The sequence below is a fragment of the Tachysurus fulvidraco genome, chromosome 6 (genome assembly GCF_022655615.1).
Source record: "Tachysurus fulvidraco isolate hzauxx_2018 chromosome 6, HZAU_PFXX_2.0, whole genome shotgun sequence".
Classification (NCBI taxonomy): Eukaryota; Metazoa; Chordata; class Actinopteri; order Siluriformes; family Bagridae; genus Tachysurus; species Tachysurus fulvidraco.
The window spans coordinates 12,570,503-12,590,889 of record NC_062523.1 but is presented as its reverse complement, the minus strand read 5'-3'; the positions used below and the strand labels follow the sequence as shown (position 1 = coordinate 12,590,889).

The 20,387-nt window shown below is 41.6% G+C and overlaps 2 protein-coding genes across 5 annotated transcripts in view; both read left to right on the top strand.

The window, feature by feature from the left end:
• The window catches only part of bmpr2b (bone morphogenetic protein receptor, type II b (serine/threonine kinase)), a 53,190-nt gene extending 43,152 nt beyond the window's left edge, over window positions 1-10,038 (top strand). For 2 of the 4 annotated variants that reach the window (XM_047814824.1, XM_027164350.2), the window contains exons 8-14: window positions 594-695; window positions 880-1,040; window positions 1,254-1,401; window positions 2,284-2,420; window positions 2,730-2,902; window positions 3,095-4,389; window positions 6,150-10,038. In XM_047814824.1, coding sequence (XP_047670780.1) covers window positions 594-695; window positions 880-1,040; window positions 1,254-1,401; window positions 2,284-2,420; window positions 2,730-2,902; window positions 3,095-4,389; window positions 6,150-6,409 — 2,276 coding nt within the window. In that variant the 3' untranslated portion in view covers window positions 6,410-10,038. The remainder of the gene's footprint in view (window positions 1-593; window positions 696-879; window positions 1,041-1,253; window positions 1,402-2,283; window positions 2,421-2,729; window positions 2,903-3,094; window positions 4,390-6,149) is intronic. The other 2 variants (XM_047814825.1, XM_027164351.2) reach the window with 1 other exon arrangement.
• A 1,184-nt stretch (window positions 10,039-11,222) lies between these two features.
• Window positions 11,223-20,387, top strand: part of fam117bb (family with sequence similarity 117 member Bb) — a 31,516-nt gene continuing 22,351 nt past the window's right edge. The window contains exons 1-2 of the mRNA XM_027164469.2: window positions 11,223-12,600; window positions 17,663-17,838. Of these exons, the coding sequence (XP_027020270.1) occupies window positions 11,934-12,600; window positions 17,663-17,838 (843 nt within the window). The 5' untranslated portion in view covers window positions 11,223-11,933. The remainder of the gene's footprint in view (window positions 12,601-17,662; window positions 17,839-20,387) is intronic.

Here is a 20,387-nt window from a genome sequence, read left to right as displayed (position 1 = left end):
CTGGTCTTTAAAGGGCCAACAGCAGGAGCAGTACAGATAAGATGGGGCTAATTTGTGTGTTTTGCTCCTGTAGTTGCCCTCGTAATGGCAGTGTGCCAGAGAGCTGCAGCAGGATGCCTTGCTTACTGGGTCTCCGTCTGGCACGGCTCTGTACTGACTCACACACACACACACACACACACACTCTGTCTTTCTCCCCCTCCCTCTTTCCCTCCCCCACCTCTGACTTCATTAGAGCCTGAAGTTCAGACACTGTAGGGGTACATGGCCATTCACTGCCCTTGTATAAACTGCGTCAGTGCCACCTGGTGGCTGTCTGAACAATGTGTATCTTTTGGGGCCATTGAGTTTTTGTTGCATTACTGCATTGAAAAGGACATTGTTTCTCAAAAAATGTCTAGCAACCTTTACATAGAAATATTGCCTAATACAATTTAAGTAGCCATGTTTTACTAGGAGTAAGAGATGAGCTGAAGTTCACAAATGGCACTATTTTATAGCATATATAGTGAGTATGTTTAATGATTATAAAGGCTTTTCTTTGTACCTCTTGTATTAGGGGTTTGATTACTGCCTCTGCCTTATGTGTACAGAGTTTGCATGTTCTAATGCTTTGGAGGTTTCCTCTGGGAATTCTGGGTCCCAGGTTCCCCATAACCTTGTGTATGATAAGCGGTACAGGACACCAGTGAATGGTAGTCAAATACACTAAAATCTCTGCTAACATTATAATGATTTCTTAAGATTTACTTAAGACAAATGTCACATACTGTGGTTAATGTGATACAAAGATTTAGCATATCCTTAATGGAGGCTATAACACTGTGCTTCTCTATAACAAAATGTAAAGCTAAAGAAACAATTTACTTCCCATCTCAGATACATATAAACCTGCAGTTTCACACCGGGACCTGAACAGCAGAAATGTTCTGGTCAAGAATGACGGCACGTGTGTGATCAGTGATTTCGGTTTGTCGATGAAGCTGACGGGAAACCGTCTTGTTCGACCTGGAGAGGAGGAGAACGCTGCTATCAGTGAGGTATGCTGATTAAAAATTAATGTGCAAGTGGGATTTTCAAAAACACTGAAATAATGTATATCTTAAGATCACAACATACACCCCCACCCCCTTCATGATATGAGCCCATTTTATTGTCTATTATGCTTTTTTCAATTCAGAGCTCATTCTGAGGTGTTTTATGCAAATATACTATCATCTCCTTTTTCATACTAGTGTTCTGTCCCTGTGTAGGTCGGTACGATCCGCTACATGGCCCCGGAGGTGCTGGAAGGAGCAGTGAACCTGAGGGACTGTGAGTCTGCTCTAAAGCAGGTGGATATGTATGCCATTGGCTTGATATACTGGGAGACCTTCATGCGCTGTACAGACCTTTTCCCAGGTGAGATCTAAAAGCCTATACAGTATAAATTATTCTGCTTAAGCAAAATGGTTGCAGCATGATGTGGACTACTTTAGAAGTTTTTAAATAGTATGCTATATTCTATACCAGGGATATTTAGGTTAAAATTCATCTAAGATTATTTTACAAAGGTCTGTATGAGCACATACAATAAATGAATGGTAAAAGTTACCTTGTATTATTTAATCATTGATGATTGGTTTATGTATAAAACATTTTGAATTGATTTTGGTTCATAGCGGTGCTTCCATGTAGCCAGTTTTGAGTTTTAGTTGTATGGACAGTCACTGAAAAAGCCTTTGTTATCTTTAAACAGTGTTTTTTCATAGAGTTTTTGTTTTTGTTAGAACAATCCACATCAGTTTGCTAATCTAAACAAAGAGCCTAAATGAATTGAAAATGTATAAAAGTCTGTTTAAAAAAAAACACTTAATGTTTCTCACCATTAGTTTCTGGCCTGATACTTTCAGCTAAATACTTGTGGTAATTGTGCACATGATTTAGATAAACTACAACAGAGGAGAGAACTACTGCAGAGTCCAAGCTGGCTGTTTAAGAAAACTAGAGTTGATGAGACATTGAGCAATTGTACTACAGTTGAAATACTTTCATTCCCCATCCATATGATGGTCTACTAGTTGTCACTCTCCTATTTAAGCCTTGATTAACTGCTGGCAATATATAGTGTTGTGCATTTTGTGGTGGATTGAAGCCAGTGCATAATTAATCCTCAATATTCATGAGCTGAACCTGTACACACATTCACTTCTCACTTTTGGTTTTAAAATATTTTATAAATCATGTAAGAAGTGATATGTTTAATGTTTATAACCTTGGGTGTGTTTGTGTGTCTGTTTCCAGGAGAGGCTGTTCCAGAGTACCAGATGGCTTTTCAGGCAGAAGTAGGAAACCACCCATCCTTCGAGGACATGCAGGTTCTGGTATCCCGAGAGAAACAGAGGCCAAAGTTTCCTGAAGCTTGGAAAGAGAATAGTCTTGTGAGTATGCATGTGTGCATGCATACATTCTGATCTGTTTGTGTAAGAGAACATCCTTGTTTCTGGAACCCCTGTATACATCAGATCATCATAGCAACTCCGCCTGTGAATTGGTTTCTTTCAGTACCAGAGTTTAAAACACTCTCAAATGACTATTTGTGAATTTTATCATCAAATACTATCATGGTTTCGTGTATACATTCCAGAGTCATATTATTTTTTCTGAAGTGGGAGTTCTTTCATGATTAGTTAACAGCAGATGATTGTATACAATTTTAATCTTCTTTTCTCCTTATATCTCTTTATTAGGCTGTTCGTTCACTAAAGGAAACAATGGAGGACTGTTGGGATCAGGACGCAGAGGCTCGTTTAACGGCTCAGTGTGCAGAGGAACGCATGGCTGAGCTGCTCCTTATCTGGGACAGGAACAAGTCAGTCAGCCCCACTGTCAACCCAATGAGCACAGCCCTTCAGAATGAAAGGTTTGCTAATACATGCAGTCATCTGAGCTGTTTGTGACTTCACACTAGCAAATTTCTGAGAGCACTATCCAGTTGCGGTGTCCATTTTGCTATACATGACTATTTATGAATGAACTATGATCTTAAACTAGTCTTGAATATATGAATATGTGATCGCTACTGTTTTAACTGTTGTTTTTTGTCTCTTTGTAGAAACCTCACCCACAGTCGGAGGGTTCCAAAGATGGGGCCTTACCCAGACTACTCCTCCTCCTCATACATTGAGGACCACGATGGCATGGTAAAGAACCTTCCTGGAGATATGTCCACCTCAGGCACATCCTCAGTAAGTGGCATTGGTTTGAGTGGACCTAGCACAGGAGCCTCAGGAGAAAAGAACAGGAACTCCATAAACTATGAGAGACAGCAGGCCCAAGCACAGGCACGTCTGCCAAGCCCTGAAACCAGTGGAACCAGTCTATCCACAAGCACCACCACCACCACAGCGGGCCTCACCCCAAGCACAGTCATGTCCACCATCTCAGAATCAGCCCCATCTGAAGAGGCTTTAGCAGGTCCAAGTGTGCCTGTCTGCCTGCAGCTCACCCAGGAAGACCTGGAAACCACCAAGCTGGACCCCAAGGAGGTGGACAAGAACCTGAAGGAGAGCTCTGATGAGAACTTAATGGAGCATTCTCAAAAGCAATTCAGTGCTCCTGACCCACTCAGCACAGGCAGCTCCAGCCTTCTTTACCCGTTTATAAAGTTAGCAGCCGAGGTGAGTGCAGGGGCCGGAGGCGGGCATCAAGCTGAATTTGGAGCAGGAAGTAGTGCCACTCTTGATGCCCCACCCGCTATGTTTCCTCTTCCAAAACAACAGAATCTCCCCAAGAGGCCCACCAGCCTTGCCATTGCCTCCAAAAATCCCAGCAAGGAGCCTTCATCCTCCCGGCTCAAGTTTGGCAGACACAAGTCTAACCTGAAGCAGGTGGAAACAGGTGTTGCCAAGATGAACGTGGTGGCAGCAGCAGAACCTCATCCAGTCATGCTAACTAATAATGGGCCAGGAGTAAGAAGCGGAGCTGGGGTGCTCTTGCATAATGGATTTGCAGGCAGTACAGGTAGTTCCAGCAGCACCTTTGGGAACACAAACCCAGCTGGGCCACAGGGTGAGGGAGGTGGCCTGCCTTTGCTCCAGAGCCAGCTAAGTGGGGATGACCTCAGGCTGAACATCAGCATTAACTCCAGTCCTGATGAGCACGAGCCCCTGCTGCGCAGAGACCACACAGGGTGCACAAACTCCAACAACAACAACAACAGCAACATCCACATTGCAGTTTCTTCTGCACCAGGCACAAGTAGTGCAATACCTGCAGGACCAGCTTTACCAGAGCTGCAATTACTGCAAGAGAAGGCAGAAGTCCCACTGAGGCAGGACAAGCCCAGGAGGCCAGAGAGGCCCAACTCCCTGGATTTGTCTACCACTACACAGGATTTTTTTGTGTCAGGTGAATCTCTTGTTTCCGATTTCAACTTATTTTCACATTTCACCGTCTGTTCTCTGTCTCTGGTTGCCTTGCATGTGTTTTCTGAATATATGTGGTTACATGCCACTAGTTTAACATTTATGGAAGGAGAAGCCACATCAATGCCATTAAGCTGTTCCCATGGCTGGAAAGATGTGCGGCCAGAGTATTTTGTGCTGCATTTTTTTGGTTTATGAATTGAGGGAGAGAGACCGGTGAGAGAATGACAGCTGTTATTATGTACGGGAACTTGTTTTGCAAATGTTTCACAGCATTAAATGTAACTATTATTGGATAAAACATGTAATTTACTAGAAATGTATTGAAGGAGACTTTTGACACTATAAAAGTTGGGAAGTAATCTTTGGGATATTGATGTGGTATAATAGGAATAAGTGTTGGGTTAAGTGTTTTAGTTCAGGTTTGTAACATTTCTTTCACATCGCATTAAGCAGCCTCACCACACCACTTTGTTTATATTTTTACATTGTTGTTGACAGTAGACCCTGTTCCTTATTCATACACAATGAAAGGCATAACCAGTAGAAGAACTTGGAGAGGACATTCATCTCCATCTCCCTCTGCTATCTATTCTCCTATCTGCCCATAACTCCTGCCCTGTCTTTACATTTCTGATCGAGTATAGTCTACATTATAGTCTCCTCCTCTAACTGGCCAATTAGCACTACCGCTTTATTCAACAAGAGAAAGCTGATCTCTCTCTCTCTCTCTTCCTCTGTCCCTCTTTCTCTCTGTTCTTTGCTCTTGTTTGTCTGAAGTGGAAAGGGAGGGGAACCTCTCTGGGCTGATAAGGATTTGGAGAACATTCTGTCACAGTTGTAAACAACGGTAATGTACTATGTGCATAGGGAGTGCCATACAACAATACCAGAACAACATGGCACACTTGTATGGTGCAGGAAGTTTATGCGAAAGATTTTAACCAAAGATAGCAGTGGTTTATCCACATTAGAGATGCTTCCACTTCTTGTTTAGAGCATTGTTTAGCAGTGATTTGAACACCTATATAAATCATTTACTGGTTAAATCTTCAACCACCTTTTCTGTCAGAGTTGGGGGGAAAAATGGAGTGACCAAATTGTTTTGTTTTTTTGTTTGTTTTTTACTTTTTTTTTTTTTTTTTTTTTTTTTACAGGCTTCTTTAAGGCTTGTTTTGAGCTAATTTAACACGGGAAGGAATATCCACTCCCTGTAATCAGACAGTAGTTTCAAGCATATAGCATGATGACAGACAGCTGCCTGCAGTCAGAACACGATCCATAACCTTGATTATTATTTTGACGCCAGTGAACTCCATTAACCGTAACGTAATGTGTGTTTTTTCACATGGTAGCTGAACCATTATTAGGAAAAGGCCTGACTAGAAATTATGCATTTGGAGTGATTTATGTGCACTGTTTAATACAATATTAAGGATATTATTATGTCCTTGGATTTATTTTATTTCAGATGACATGACTGCTCGAATAATGTTCATTTTTTGTATGATCCCTAACTTCAGCATGTCACAGGAACATTTTTACATTTTCTTAAAATGTACAAATTTCTTTTACTTTAAATCACTTTCTTTTTCTTTAAATTAGTATCTTTACCATAGACATTTATCACAATGCCATTCACTGTTTACATTTGCTACCATGTACTGTAGTGGAATAAATATGTAACTTGGTTCACAAACTTGCTTGTGTAGTTTACTAACTTCCCCTCTCTCTTTCCTACAGGTGAGAGCTCCTCTCAGGAGGGAAAAGCTGCCTCAGCTGAGAAGATAAAGAGACGTGTGAAGACACCTTACTCCTTGAAGCGGTGGCGTCCCTCCACATGGGTCATCTCTACAGATACGACGGATGGAGAGGTCAACAACAACGGAGCAGGTTCAGCAGGCGCTACTCGCTCCAAATCCAGCACTGCCGTGTTCCTGGTAGAAGGGGGAACCGCCACGGCGACCCTCTCCTCTGACCCGCCTGGCATGACCTGCCTATAAACTTTTACCATGCTGAGAAACAGCTACAAGCAGCTTACTGATACTGGAGGGTTTGCAGCATGTTGTATGAGGAAGAGAAAACCGTTTTCTAAGATACAATTCGCAAGCACTTAACATCGTGGTATATCTTGAATTTCTCTGACCTTTTTTTCTTTCTTTTTTTTTCCCCTTTTCTTCTTCTTCCCTTCCCTAAAGTAATTGCTTTAAACCGAACCCAGCTATGCAGCATCATTGGCTTAAAATGCTTCCATTATTTTGTTTTGTCTTTGTAAATCAAAGTATGATTGTGTGTCTGGTTGTTTGATAATTACCTTCTTATATATGTTGCACTTTTTTGTTTTTGTAATCATGATCTTAATCACATAGTTACGTCTGATTTCTCTGACCTTGTTTAAATCTGGTCTTAAAAAAAATGACAAAAAAAAGGGGAAAAAAGGAAAATGACAATTTGTTGATTTAACAATCATTCTAGACTGCTTTTATGGACATAAATGAAATCTAGTCCATATAACAGTTAATAGAAATTGCAGTGGTCTGTAAAACCTTTGACTGCAATAGCAACTTGTTCTGTTTTATGCATAGTACATTCAGCCGTTTGTTGTATGTAATATATACATGTATTCCTCGTTTTTTTTTGTTTTGTTTTGTTTTTTGTATTACATTCTGAAATGTGCAATAGGCTTTAGCTTCGAGGTGCTCTACAAATACTTTTACATTTTGTTCGATATGTTGCAGCATTTTCCATTTGTTAACATAATGTTGTAAACTAAACGGTGCACTTACCTGCAATCTTCTATCCTTTTAACCGTCGCTGTCTGCAGCTATGAAACATCTTATGGATGACAATCCCTTCTTATCAATCTCAATCTTGAGAGGGAAAGTTATAACCATTTTCTTTAGGTGTATGCATGTATGTTTTTCTCTGTTAGAGGTGCACAACAGCAGAGAAGCTTTGAAATTCTGCAAGCTTTGAAGGATGGAGGATTTACAATTCTGTTACAGTCTGAATCAAGTTCTATCTCAGCCTGATCTCTGGAATAATGTTCTCCTATAATAGCTGAGACTGAAGTACATACTAACACTCATTCGTTTGTTTTGAAAAGACACGCACAAGGTTGCTGCAAGTGTGGATCTACAGGAGTGGTTATGCTCTGCATGAGGATCTCTGTAAGAGCACAAGATCAGATGTGACCTATGACTTGTGCAGAGGACACATGAGAAAATGGATAAGTGGCTTAACTTAGGTGTTGCTCTCTGCATTCCAGTCACAAACAGCACCACGGACACTGAGTATGTACTTCAAATGTCATTTATATCTCACATTACACGACATAGACCTGGAACTAAATGTGTACATCATTGTGCATATTACAGCTGATTTAATTCTTTTTAAAATTCCGTTTATGAACGATGATAAATTGTGGTCATGTCTCAGATATCAGAGTAATCTGGAAATGGTGGTTAGCTTTTATTTCATTGTGTACAATCATAGGGAGGCTGAGTCTAGATGAATGGTCTGTATACATATGATGACGCGTACAAGGCTGTTACTTTGGAATCGAGATTTTATGTCGTTTTATTTACCTTTTTTTTTTTTTTTTAAACAGTGCCAAGGGCCAAACCTCAAGGCTGTTTGTCCAGATACTTTTTAAATGCTTATTATATTATTTTAATGAATGACATCATATTGTGTCTCTTGAGTTTGTTGCTAGTTAAAGGGCTGCACTGTCCTCCATCCCTTGTGCTTCGGTGTATCATTCACATGTATGAGCAGTCTGAACAAATGTTGTAGGATAATCCTGACAAACACTCTGTGCCACTACAATTACAGTACCCTTAATAATGATTACTGTATGTTAAACATTGAATCATGTTTTTTGCAATCATCTTTAAATGTACACTTCTATCCATCTTTACATGCATCCTGCAGGCTCAGATATGAGGCATTCATACATTCATATAATTACATAGTGTTGCTCTATGATGGGAAAATCTCTCATAATGCAAAGCAAACCTTGCCCTTATAGCCATTGACTTAAACATGCACACTTGCAAACTGTATGTTGTGTAAAAATCAAGTTATGCTCTTAAGTGAAAAATGTGCCACTAGCCACATGCCAGTTTGTTATGTATGTTATGATTATGTGGACTGGACAGTGACAAAAAATGGCAAATTTGTTATTCAAGACAAATGTTTCACTTCCTCTGTCCAAGTTGTCAAAGCTGAAATGGTAGTTTTGTATGTATGTAATATAGCTTCACCGATGTGGTGTAAATATCCCTGTATAGCGTGCTTTGCTTGCACATATACAGAAGGCTCAACTGTTGCTGTGGGACCAAGAACAATGTTATAACACTGTGATATTTATCTCTAGATAAAATAGCACGGTTATGTCGGACAGATAAACGATTACTTATTAACTTTAAGTACATGCCATTTTTTTCACAAGACAAACAGAAGCAGTTACCGCAGTTAAAAACAAATGTCGCTTTGTTTTTCTTTATTTCTCAGCCCTTAGTTCTCAGTTACTGACATGCTGGCCTTAAAATATGTTTAGCCCACGTGATTATTGGTGTAGAATTTGTTGGAGTAAAAACCTCTGGTCTTCTTTTTCAATGATGTCTCTGCTGTTTACAGCCTATTGTTAAAAGAACACATACAGCTGCCTGTGCACATTAGACTAAAGTACTGTGTGTTTTTGTTCATATTAAATGTGAGCATTATTGGTTCAATACTTTGGTTATCCCAGACCACCTTAGAACATGGTTTAATGCATATATTTGCTAGTGTTGTGCTCTAGAGCAATGAACACAAACCCATTACATGGAGGTCTCCCTTCTTACTGAATTCTGTTCCGGTCTTAATCCAGCTGAGCTGATCCGGCTAATCAAGTAAACTGATTATCTGGTGAACTTGTGCTGGATTAGGGCTATAACTGAATTCTGTAAGAAGGTGTGATGTGTAGAAAGAAGGTTAATGATTATTTCCCTCACTGAAACAAGGTGGCTTTGGTAATGAGGTTGTTAGGTTCAGACTCTTCATTTAAAAAATATAATTTAAACCCAAGTAGTGTTTATTTTATAACAAAACCTTGTCATCAACTGAAGCTTTGTCATTTATACCATATGAATAATAACTAAAATAGAAGTCTACTAAGGCATTTTTCTAATCATTTGTCATCCCCAAAAAGTACTGAAAACAAAAAGAAATTGTGCCGTTTCATTTATCCCCATAACCACTGCAGCTCTTTCCAAATTCAGGCTTGAAGATGCAAAAACATAGCAGTGTCATCTTATTATAATCATGGAGTAATTAGAAAAAAGATTTTCTTTGTGTAGAATGAGAGAATGGAAAGTATCTGTTCATGATGGGCTGTTTTTTTTTTTCTTCCTGTTTGTCATTCAATTCCTACTTATGCTAATTGCTCCACTGAGATCTGTGGCTGAGATTCTTGCAACAAAATAAGCCACTAAAATGTTTTCTATTGCAACTTGTAAAGTAAGCGCTTTGAGAAAAGAACAAAAAAAAGCTACTCGGTTAAAAAGATATATGTTTAAATGCCATTTAGAAATAAAGCTTGCTGTACAACCCTGCATTACTCAGTTGATTAAAGACTATATTAAAGATGTCATGTTTCTTGTTTCCTTTTTAAACATGCAAACAAAAATAAAGTGCTTATTATTACTGGGTATTATTTTCAGATGACACGTTGTAAAAATGCTGGGAAGTGAATTAATATAAATTGTATTTATTTCTGTTTATTAACAATAGACGTCACAGCTTTACAAAAATCCCTAATGAGCAAACTAGGTTATAGTAGAAATGAAAAACCTCTTGACATCTCAAAAGTAAGAAACTTTGAGAGGAAGCAAAAGGAAATCCATTCCATCGTAATTATTATTCATTACTATTTCACAACTGAGTGCTCGAAAGTCAAGCCACAATGAGTACATCATAAATCAGAGTCATGGGTTGAGCACAGGACAGTATTTATGATTATAGCAGCAGTTCTTTGCCATATGTAAAGATGGTTGATTGTTTACAGGACAACAGGGTGAGACTTGAGCATGAAATGAGCACAGGACAGTATTTATGATTATAGCAGCAGTTCTTTGCCATATGTAAAGATGGTTGATTGTTTACAGGACAACAGGGTGAGACTTGAGCATGAAATGCTTTAAAGAAGTGTAACTATTTAGACAATGGATGTGAGACTACCCATAGAAACAAAAGTTAAATCACTCTTACAAAAGCTCCAGACATGAATGTGAGAGAAAGGAGAAGATCCACAGCAGTGGCACAGCATTTTGACCACAGGAGGGTGTTGAAGCTACAGCATCAACGCAAAAGCACGTGTTCGCCACAACAAAGCCATTGACAAAAAAAAAAAAAAAAAATAGAAACATGGCTATGTTAATATCAGACAGAGATAAATATCTAATCTGTTTTACAAGTTAAGGTGCTTAATCTGGAGACAGTGAATTGCAATGCGTTATGGGGGATTATATTGGGACATATCAGACTTCTCAATCATTTTAATGAAAATAAAATGTCAAACGTGTTAAATTATATACTATATAGTAGATAATGTGCGTTTATAAGGTGACATGTGGTAAGACACAGAGCACTAGGGTTTATAGTACAGTGTTTCTGCTGAAGATCTACAACAGGCCTGTGTGACTTTAAAGGGTTAAAAGGATCCTCATAATCAGCCAATGAAAAGTTGTCTTGTGTCGAGGACTGTCCAATCAGAAGGCGGTAATGGGCGGGGCTTTGGCAGGAGTTGACGGTGCGTGGCTCACTGTGCTGTGTCGTTTACTTCAGGACGGATCATTTGTGTTGAACCGACACGGTGCGTGGCTCACTGTGCCGTGTCGTTTACTTCAGGACGGATCATTTGTGTTGAACCGACACGGTGCGTGGCTCACTGTGCCGTGTCGTTTACTTCAGGGCGGATCATTTGTGTTGAACCGATACTGTGCGTGGCTCACTGTGCCGTGTCGTTTACTTCAGCATGGATCATTTGTGTTGAACCGCCACGGTGCGTGGCTCACTGTGCCGTGTCGTTTACTTCAGGACGGATCATTTGTGTTGAACCGATACTGTGCGTGGCTCACTGTGCTGTGTCGTTTACTTCAGGACGGATCATTTGTGTTGAACCGATACTGTGCGTGGCTCACTGTGCCGTGTCGTTTACTTCAGGACGGATCATTTGTGTTGAACCGACACTGTGCGTGGCTCACTGTGCCGTGTCGTTTACTTCAGGGCGGACCATTTGTGTTGAACCGACACTGTGCGTGGCTCACTGTGCCGTGTCGTTTACTTCAGGACGGACCATTTGTGTTGAACCGACACGGTGCGTGGCTCACTGTGCTGTGTCGTGCAAAGAAACTATAGCAAAAAGCCACACGCACGCTGCATGGAGTGACACAGAAGGATAAAAAAGTGTCTGCGAACTCCAACATACCTGGTGTATGTTCGTCATTAATTTGTGTGGGGTTTTTTCGGTAGTTTGTGAGCGTCATGTCCCAAAGAGTTCGTAAAAACGGCTCGCCGACGTCCAACTGCAGCTCTGTGAGCGGCGGAGGTTCGACCGGAGCCTCGGGTCTCAGCACCGGGGTGAGTTTACTGAGCCGCCTGCTGCCCATGAAAGCCACCGTGCCGTTCCAGCTCAAAGCACAGCAACAGCTCCCCCTACCGACCAGGATGGCGCTGTCTAACGGCGGCGGCGGAGGAACCGGTGCTAACGTTAAATGCTGCAGCGACGCAGCCGGAAGCCGTCTGTGCGCTCCTGCTCGGTCCTCTTCCTCCGCTTTGAGTCCGTCCGCATCACCTACGTGTACCTCTTCCTCCCCCTCATCTTCCTCAGCACTCAGAAGCAGCTCCCCCGTGTCTCCTCAGTGCCAGCAGGTCAGTGTGGCATCAGCTCATGCCAGCGTGCCTTCCTCCTTTACTGTGCCCTGTCACTCTCCCTCCCTGCAGCTCAGCTCACTGACGGACAATTTGGTGCTGACATCCGGCTCACATCATCCAGGATCTTCCTCCTGTACCCCATCTTCTGCTTCCTCATCTTCCCCTTCAGCATCTTGTGGGCACAAGTGCAAAGCCCTGGCATCTGCACAGCAGGTCTCACCTGACAATGATAGACTGTCACCTGAGAGGATAAGCCCGAGCTCACCTGTACACAAAGGTAACTTGTCTGCTTTACTCATTCAATACATGAGTAGTGGGGGTTTTATTTTCTGTTCTATACAGATGAATCATCACTCATACAGGCATTAATTCCATCTCGATCGTTAAGGAAACATTAGACGCTTTGACCATCTGTGGGATGTTAAAAAACTTTAACGTGGCATATTTGACTAGCAGTTAATAGCCTGGATATCTTCTAAATAGTTTCTAAGCTAAGAGACTTCTTAATAGACAGTATTGTCACTTTTCACGGGTCGTTGCAGAATACGAGTATCACATCTACGGCGTAACACAACAGCGCTGTGATCGTACGAGGATGGACAGGGTAGTGACTACAGAAAGCCTCATCTGTAATCGCTGTAGCTGTGGTGCTTATTTATGGTTTAAACTGTTGTGGAGTTTTAGATGGAAAATAACTAGTGCAGGAGTGTCTGATCCATGGAAATGCTGTTCCGCAGATTTATACTGTTCTGTTACCCATCGATCCGAGTCGATACGACTCCATCAAATTGGCCAAACATAGCTTCTAACCTTAGCTGTCAGCCATCTTGGATTGTTTTCACTGAACTTTTGCTGAGTTTTAAATCCTCCCATTTGGATTCCCTTAGTCTATACAGTCTCCCTATTTGGGATAAGCAGCTTTTCTTACCTGCCTCAGGTGTTCTGGGAGCTAAAACATGAAAACTTGAACTATCTGGGAGTCCCTGAGGAACGGATTGAGAACAACTGGGATAATTGTTTCACGTGTACTGTTCAGCTTGAGCTAGTTACTAGCCCACATTAGGAGCAGTTGGGCCCCTTTATTTTTAAGCAGGAGACCTGGGGTCATGAACAAGTTCATCATGGCATCGGTTTAACAAACGCTGTCGTCATTTCCGTTCATTCGGCCTGAAGATGCTGCACGTGTCTTTTTCTCTACTCCTGAGACATTGCAGATTATCAGTCCTCCCCCCTCTACCCTCTCTCTGTGCCCCTCCTCACAGATATTCCCCTTTCCCTGGGCTGCTGGGTAAAACCCGATTAGGCTCGAAAACCCCCATCTGCTCTCTCAGCCTGTTGAAGAGGAGGGGTGCTTGCTGGTGGAGCTCCAGAAACCGACAGCATGAACCCACTAACTTTGAGCTCCACAGCACCATATTTTCTCTTCAAATGGTGCTTAATGCTTATCTGGCGCAGTTTTTCTCAGCCAGACGGCTTCCTTGTAAAACTGTAGTAAGGGCACTTGGCCAACTTTACTGCATGGAAATATGACCGAGGCCTCGATGTGTTTGTGACTGCTAGAGGAGCAGTGTTGTGTACACGGTAGCCATGTGTAAGTTTACCCTTTTGCCGACGGAGGTTCATTATGCATCTAATGTGTTTGCTTACAGACTAGGCTGTGGAGATTGTCTCCTAGCGATCCCGTTCTCAAAAGTGCCACGGATCATTTACAACAGCGTTTCAGCGATGCAGTCCGTGTATTGACGTTCACTGCTTGTGAGGCAGGAGCGACCTTTTCCCAACTAGTTTAAGAAAATAAAACTCAGCATGTGAAACAGTAAGGTGTACGAGCTGATCTGTAAACATGAGACTGCGGTTCTGCATGCAGGGGATTATTTTAATACCGGCGCCGTGTGATTCGGGTAATTTGGGCTCTATAATGTAAGCAGAAATGGCTGATCGTTAGGTTGTTTTAGCTGCAGGAGCAATGCAGTGCAGAAACAAAGAAGAATCCTCCGTTTCTCTAAGTATTAGCAAAATGGCTCTGTTCAGAATTGAAGCACGGTGCAAGCCCTGCTTACAGTATTACAGTCTCGAGCTTCTAGTCTTCCCCTCCTTTTACCTATCCCATTGTGCTTCTCTAAACAGTCTGCTCTTGTTCCTGTTGAAGTCTAGTGATTTTCCAGATCAACAGGCTTACTCGGGACCCTTTGAAAATACTAGTTTCTGAGAGAGCAAAGGGAGAGAGGGAGTTAAGTATGAAGAAAGGGTTTAAAGACAAACAAGTTGGACCAGAGGAAGGGAGGAATAGGCCTGCTTAAGGGCTTCCGAGCATGAAATCTGTTTTCAGTGAACATATCCCACAAAGTTACCAATAATTGCAAACATTCCTGCAGGCTGTTAATCAAGCAGTTTGCAGCAGCCCTTATAAACTCCCACGTTTTCACTAAAACTATTCCTCTCAGTGATACAACTTCAAACAGACATGCTCAGGCCCCAGAGTCTTGTTTTTGCAATGCTCTTGGAAAGCAGCAGTTTGATGGAGCACAGCACCCAGGAATGGAAAAGGCAGGCCACAACGAGATCACGCCAGATTTCGTATCTACCACTATACCCACTTCCACCCATATCAACCCTGCTAACTCGTGTTCATCTACTCCAGCAGATTGTTTGTTCACCAGCACAGAATGTGTTGAGTCTGGTTGGGGATTCATTTTACTTTTCCAGCCCAAACAGGCACTCGCATTCTTCTGACAGAGGTGTAGTGTTTTAGTGTTTGCACTGCGGTGCACAAGTATCCAGCGAGGTGTGCTATCTAGAACCGAGTCATAATGCCGGAAAGATGTGTCAGCTGTGATTAGTGAGCTTTGTGGATTCACAGGGAGGAGATGTGCTTGTTAAAGGAACAGTCCAGATTTTTAAACAAAACCCCCCGCACCCCCCAAACAAAATCTCCTGCGTCTATATTGTATGCTTGATATCAGCAATCAAGAATTTTGATAAGTTTTTATGTACTAAGTAAAGAACAGGTCATTTGTTTCCTGAAATCATGTCTATAATGTAGAATGGCAGAGGTAGGGGCAGTAAAAACATGGTTTTTTAAAATTTATTACACTTCTATTAACCTCTTAATGTGTTCTTTGTTTTCGCCTTTTTATCAGGGGGGAGATGTCGTGGTTATGTGTTAGCAGTGTAGGACTGATTGTGTAAGGAAATGACAACACTTTCAGAAGAGCCCCAGTAGCAGGAATTGCTCCTGTGATCGAAGGTTAATTATAGAACAACAGCATTTCAAACTTGCTCTCATGGCTTTCATTCTCTAGCATTTACTGTGTGTCTCATTTGTAGGTTTCAGTTCAAGTTTCTTAAAGTTTCATATTTGGACCGTTTTAATTCAATAACTGCTCAGAAGGGTCACCAGGATTTATTTTTTTTTGGGTCACCATGATTTTTTTTTGTTCTATTCCCAGTGTAGGGAAACCTGTTGACATTCTTGTCTGTGATAATCACACATACTACAGACACAAATGATAAAGGTTAGTTTAAAATATTCTGGACTTTTCAATTGACAATCTGCTCTTCATCGACTACATTTTGAAGGAGAGTTCAGCTAATTGTGCTGTTATAGCATCTGTTCTGCGTCTGTTCTGTTTAGTAGGAGTTTTGAGAAAGTTTAGTCTGTGCGCGGCCTTGTCGGTGAATGATTGAACAGAGTTTAACAGGTGGAGTGTGTGAGAGACACAGCATGAGCAATGCTGATAAGTGGTTTTTTTTTTCTTGGTTTTTTTTTGTGCTCTAAAGCATCTCCACCTCACACACACAAACCTCATTTACTACCAGAGCATACATCCATCCTGTGGCTAAACAAAACTGCTGGTCACTCTTATCTTTGTGCGTGTGTTCCTGCGCCTGCAAGTGGGAGACCTACGGAAAAAGAGTGTGATTCCGTGGGTAATGAAGCAAGCCTTTGGGAAATGGTTTGCTGGCTACGTTTATTATGGACTCATTCAGAGGAAATTATTCACTCTCTCACACACAGACACCCAAACTTTATCACACCTGTTTGTGTATTGCAACACGCTAAAGACCTTGCAGGCATATTTGTTCCCATGTGAGCACATTAACAAATACAAACACACACATACACGACGAAATCTGCAGCTTGACCCAATGCAGCTTAGTGTGCATGACTTCCTCTGAAATTTCTCTTATGTTCCTCCTCTTAAAAGCATTTCTGCTATTTCTCAGCTCTCTGTTTTAAAATACAGAGCCAAAAAGAATCTGGTTCTGTTTTTTGGTGTTTTTTTGTTTTTTTCTGATGTCACCTCCAAATGAAGTAAGGGTCTCTCAGCAAGAAAAGTTGCTGAACTTCATGTCTTGGGAGTCGAGCTTGAGTGTGTGTTTGCGAATGTGCTGCTTGGAGGTGGTAATGGTTACAAACAGCTTTAATGGTTCCCCTCTGATTTGTTTTCCTGGGAGTGGTAGTGAATATGCAACACAGACAGACACACAGACACATAGTGAGGGATTGATGTAATGTGTGTAGTAAAAGTTTTGTGTAAGGAAAGAGCAGTTGTGCTTTAAAGCAGGCGCTGAAAAGCCCATATGCTGGATTTCCTGCACCGGCTCCAGCTCTTCAGAACAGCACAAAAACGACAGGTGCTGCGGCTTGGTTCGTACTGTACGCCTCGCCCTTCTCGAGTGTATTCAATGGAGCAGATTTACATGAAAGAATGGTCTTTAAAAAAGAGGCGAGAAAGAGAGGGATAGTGGGAGATTTTGTCTGCAAGCGAATGGGAGCCTGTTGATTGTGTGGTGGAAAGAATGAGCGAGGGAAAGAGAGGAGAGGGAGGGAGAGAGTATGGGGCAAGTACTTGTGGAGGCTCAGTGAATGTAGGTCAAGACATGAGGGCCGCTTCCTCGAAGCCAGCCTGCCTCAGCCAATCGGAGCTTAATCAGCTTTGCCTTCATTAAAAGGCCTGCTGGCTACTATGTTAATGCCGTCTCAATCTGCCAAGCTTACCGATTATCATCGGCAAACCTCGCCACTTATTTACACTGCAGCCCGCTTTTGCTCAAAAACACCATACACACAGACACAGTGCTTTCACGAACACACACACAATCTCACACTCTTGCACTAGATTTTATAACCATGCAAACAGTACTGATCACAGACTATTTTAATGGACTGGCCTCGTTTTGCATGTTAAGCTCCTAATACTTGGTTTTCTCTTCTTCTCTCTTCCACTTTCCATCTGTTCCTTTATTTCCTCCCCCACTTGTTTGCCCTTGTTCTGTTTCACCCACCACTTTGGCCCCCTCTACTCCCCTATATCTTCCATCTTTGCCTACCACAGAGAGGTGCAGAGTTTCACTGGCTGGTCCAGTGGGCAGCAGCAGTAGCAGCAGCAGCTCCAGTATCCGCCGGACTTCCTCCCTGGATGCCCTGACCGGCCCCTATCTGTCAGGCCACTGGCCCCGTGATGCCACTCACACTCCCTGTGTTCCCTGCATGAGAGACAAAGCCACCCAGGTGAGCTCACCATCCGTCTCTAGCTGCGCTTTGTTTCACTGCAATTTTTGGAAGAGTTTTCACATTTCTGCATTCATAATGGGAAAGAACATTTCCTTCAAATTCAAAACTTTTCTTAGTCTCTCATCATTTTCATACTCAGTAATACTTTGACAAACATTACATGGTAGTTCATATCTAAGACACAATCAGAGTCTAGATGCTTATGTGGCTTGAAACATTTTATTTTATCTGGCACTGGTCACATTATTAGGAACAAATGATTACTAGGTAAACCCAAACCCCCCACAGACAAAATCTCCAGCTTTGCTCTCAGCACAGCCTCCATCTTTGTGGGATATGGAAGCATCTTTATGATATTCTGATCCATTTTGACACAATTACATCACATAAATTTATAGATTGGTTATAGATCTACCATACTCTACAATCTGCATGTCGTGTCAGACATCATGATTCATCAGACCAGGCAACATTTTTACAATCTTCCACTTTACTGTTCTGTGACTCTCTCAAGACTCGGAGTCCAGTTCTTGGCTCACAATAAAGGAACCTGATTAGATCTTTTGCAGTTATACCTCATGCACCTCAAGTTTTGGGTTTAAGAAGTGTTTTGCCTTCGGAGATGCTTCCTGTCAGCTGGAACCAGTCTCTCATCTCTGTTTCCACCTCAGAAGCAGCACTGACTGCCTGTTTGTTGCATTATATTTCAAATGCGTTTCAATTTAAATATATTGACAATTCATGAAATCCAGCATTAAAGTTTGACAAAATAGTTTTTTGCCTTCACTTACAGTTTGAAACACTATTTATCTGTCCAATACCACACACACAAACACACACAGTTGTTCACTATGACTCTACTGTATATCTTAGCATAGTTCATGGGAACAGCCTGTGTGCCTTCACTGTTCAGCTACCGTATCTAAAGCGTGCTTTCGAAACTTGCAGTGTTTTCTCACCTTTACACACCCGTGTGATTATACACATCCTGCTCAGATCACATCATGCTCTCTACATTCTGTGCACTTCCAAATATATCCAACTTTGTCGGTTCTCACTACTTGTAAGTAAGATAACTACATCTAATGGTAGACATACTCTGCTGCTATAGAGCACATACTTCTCATGCTGCTGGTCGACTGGACCACACAGGTGAGCAGATGTAAACATGATGTGTTTTCTATTCGAGAAGCTATTACCAGTGATTACTGTGAGCTTTTAATGTGGTTTTCCTGCACTTCTCAGATCCTCCTCTGTGTTGAGTGTTTACCCAGTATTTAGGACTGTGATGAACTCAGAACACAGACAATTACATTTTGTGACAAGGAACTGTATTATAACTTAAAATTATATATATTTTTTTGCAATTATTCATGATGAGTTTTGATGTTTGGATATTTTTGTTGAATTATGGTTTTGTAGAAAGGAAGTAGGTCAGTGGAGAGCAGAACAGATAGACATGAACCATGTGGTGTGTGCGTGTTTGGAGGAAGAACGGAGGAAGCCTCTCCCTGGCTTTCTGAAAGATGAACGGAAACACAAGCATATTTTTGGTGAAGGCAGAGGCTGGCTGCCATCACCGCCTCATTCTTTCCTAAAGTCTCATCTTTTTCCAGCACTTCTGATCTACACCTGGATTTATAGTACAGCTTCCACCCAGCTTTAATTTCTAGTTGTATTTGTATCTTTCTTGTTCAAAACAAAACATATCAGGGTGCTAAATTTACACAGGATGTGATGTCAGAGCCTTGCTGTTGATTTAACAGGATTCATAATAAGTTTTAGGCACAACTAAGTATAACAGTCTTGTCACGGCACTACTGATTATGACCACTGGGTCTCAAGGGTTTTCTTTTATTGTCCACAGTGTGTGTTTGTGTGCACACTGTGCTTCCTCTGGAGATCCCAGACCTCCACCCATCTCTCTCTGTCAGTGGCCCGTCTCACAATGAGGGCGAAAGAACACAGGAACCGGGAGACCGAGCATTGGAGAGAATGTGGAATTTGTACAGAATTTGCCAAGCTCTGTCTGTCATTCTCACTGTAGCATCAGGCCAAAATAACCATGTCTTGGATCAGTATGGTGGTGCCAGTTACCATGGAGCTGAACTCACACCTAGTGACCAAACAACAACATCGAACTTTGCCTCGCTGGCTGCCTGGAAGAAATATGCAGCTGACATGCTAGGCTCTGAGCAGCCACTGACATTATATCTACCGATAGCTTTATATGAAGCTTTCTACTTCCTGCATGAACATCTGTTTACAGCAGGGTGTTTTCATGGTGTGTTTTATGGCACACTGTAGATCGTTCGACATATGAGGACTTGTTGCTGTAACAGTTTTGTTCACCTTGTTAAACAGGTTAAGCTTACACAGTAAATGGCTCAAATTTCACTTCAGCATTGTAGCATAACACAACATTCATTTACTGTGTTAAAATTAGTGACTGGTACTTAATGTCAGTACATTTTAATACTTGCTTTTATTAGCAGTTCAACACATCTGTGGATAATGCTGATCTTCCCAATATTTCTGTTTCATTT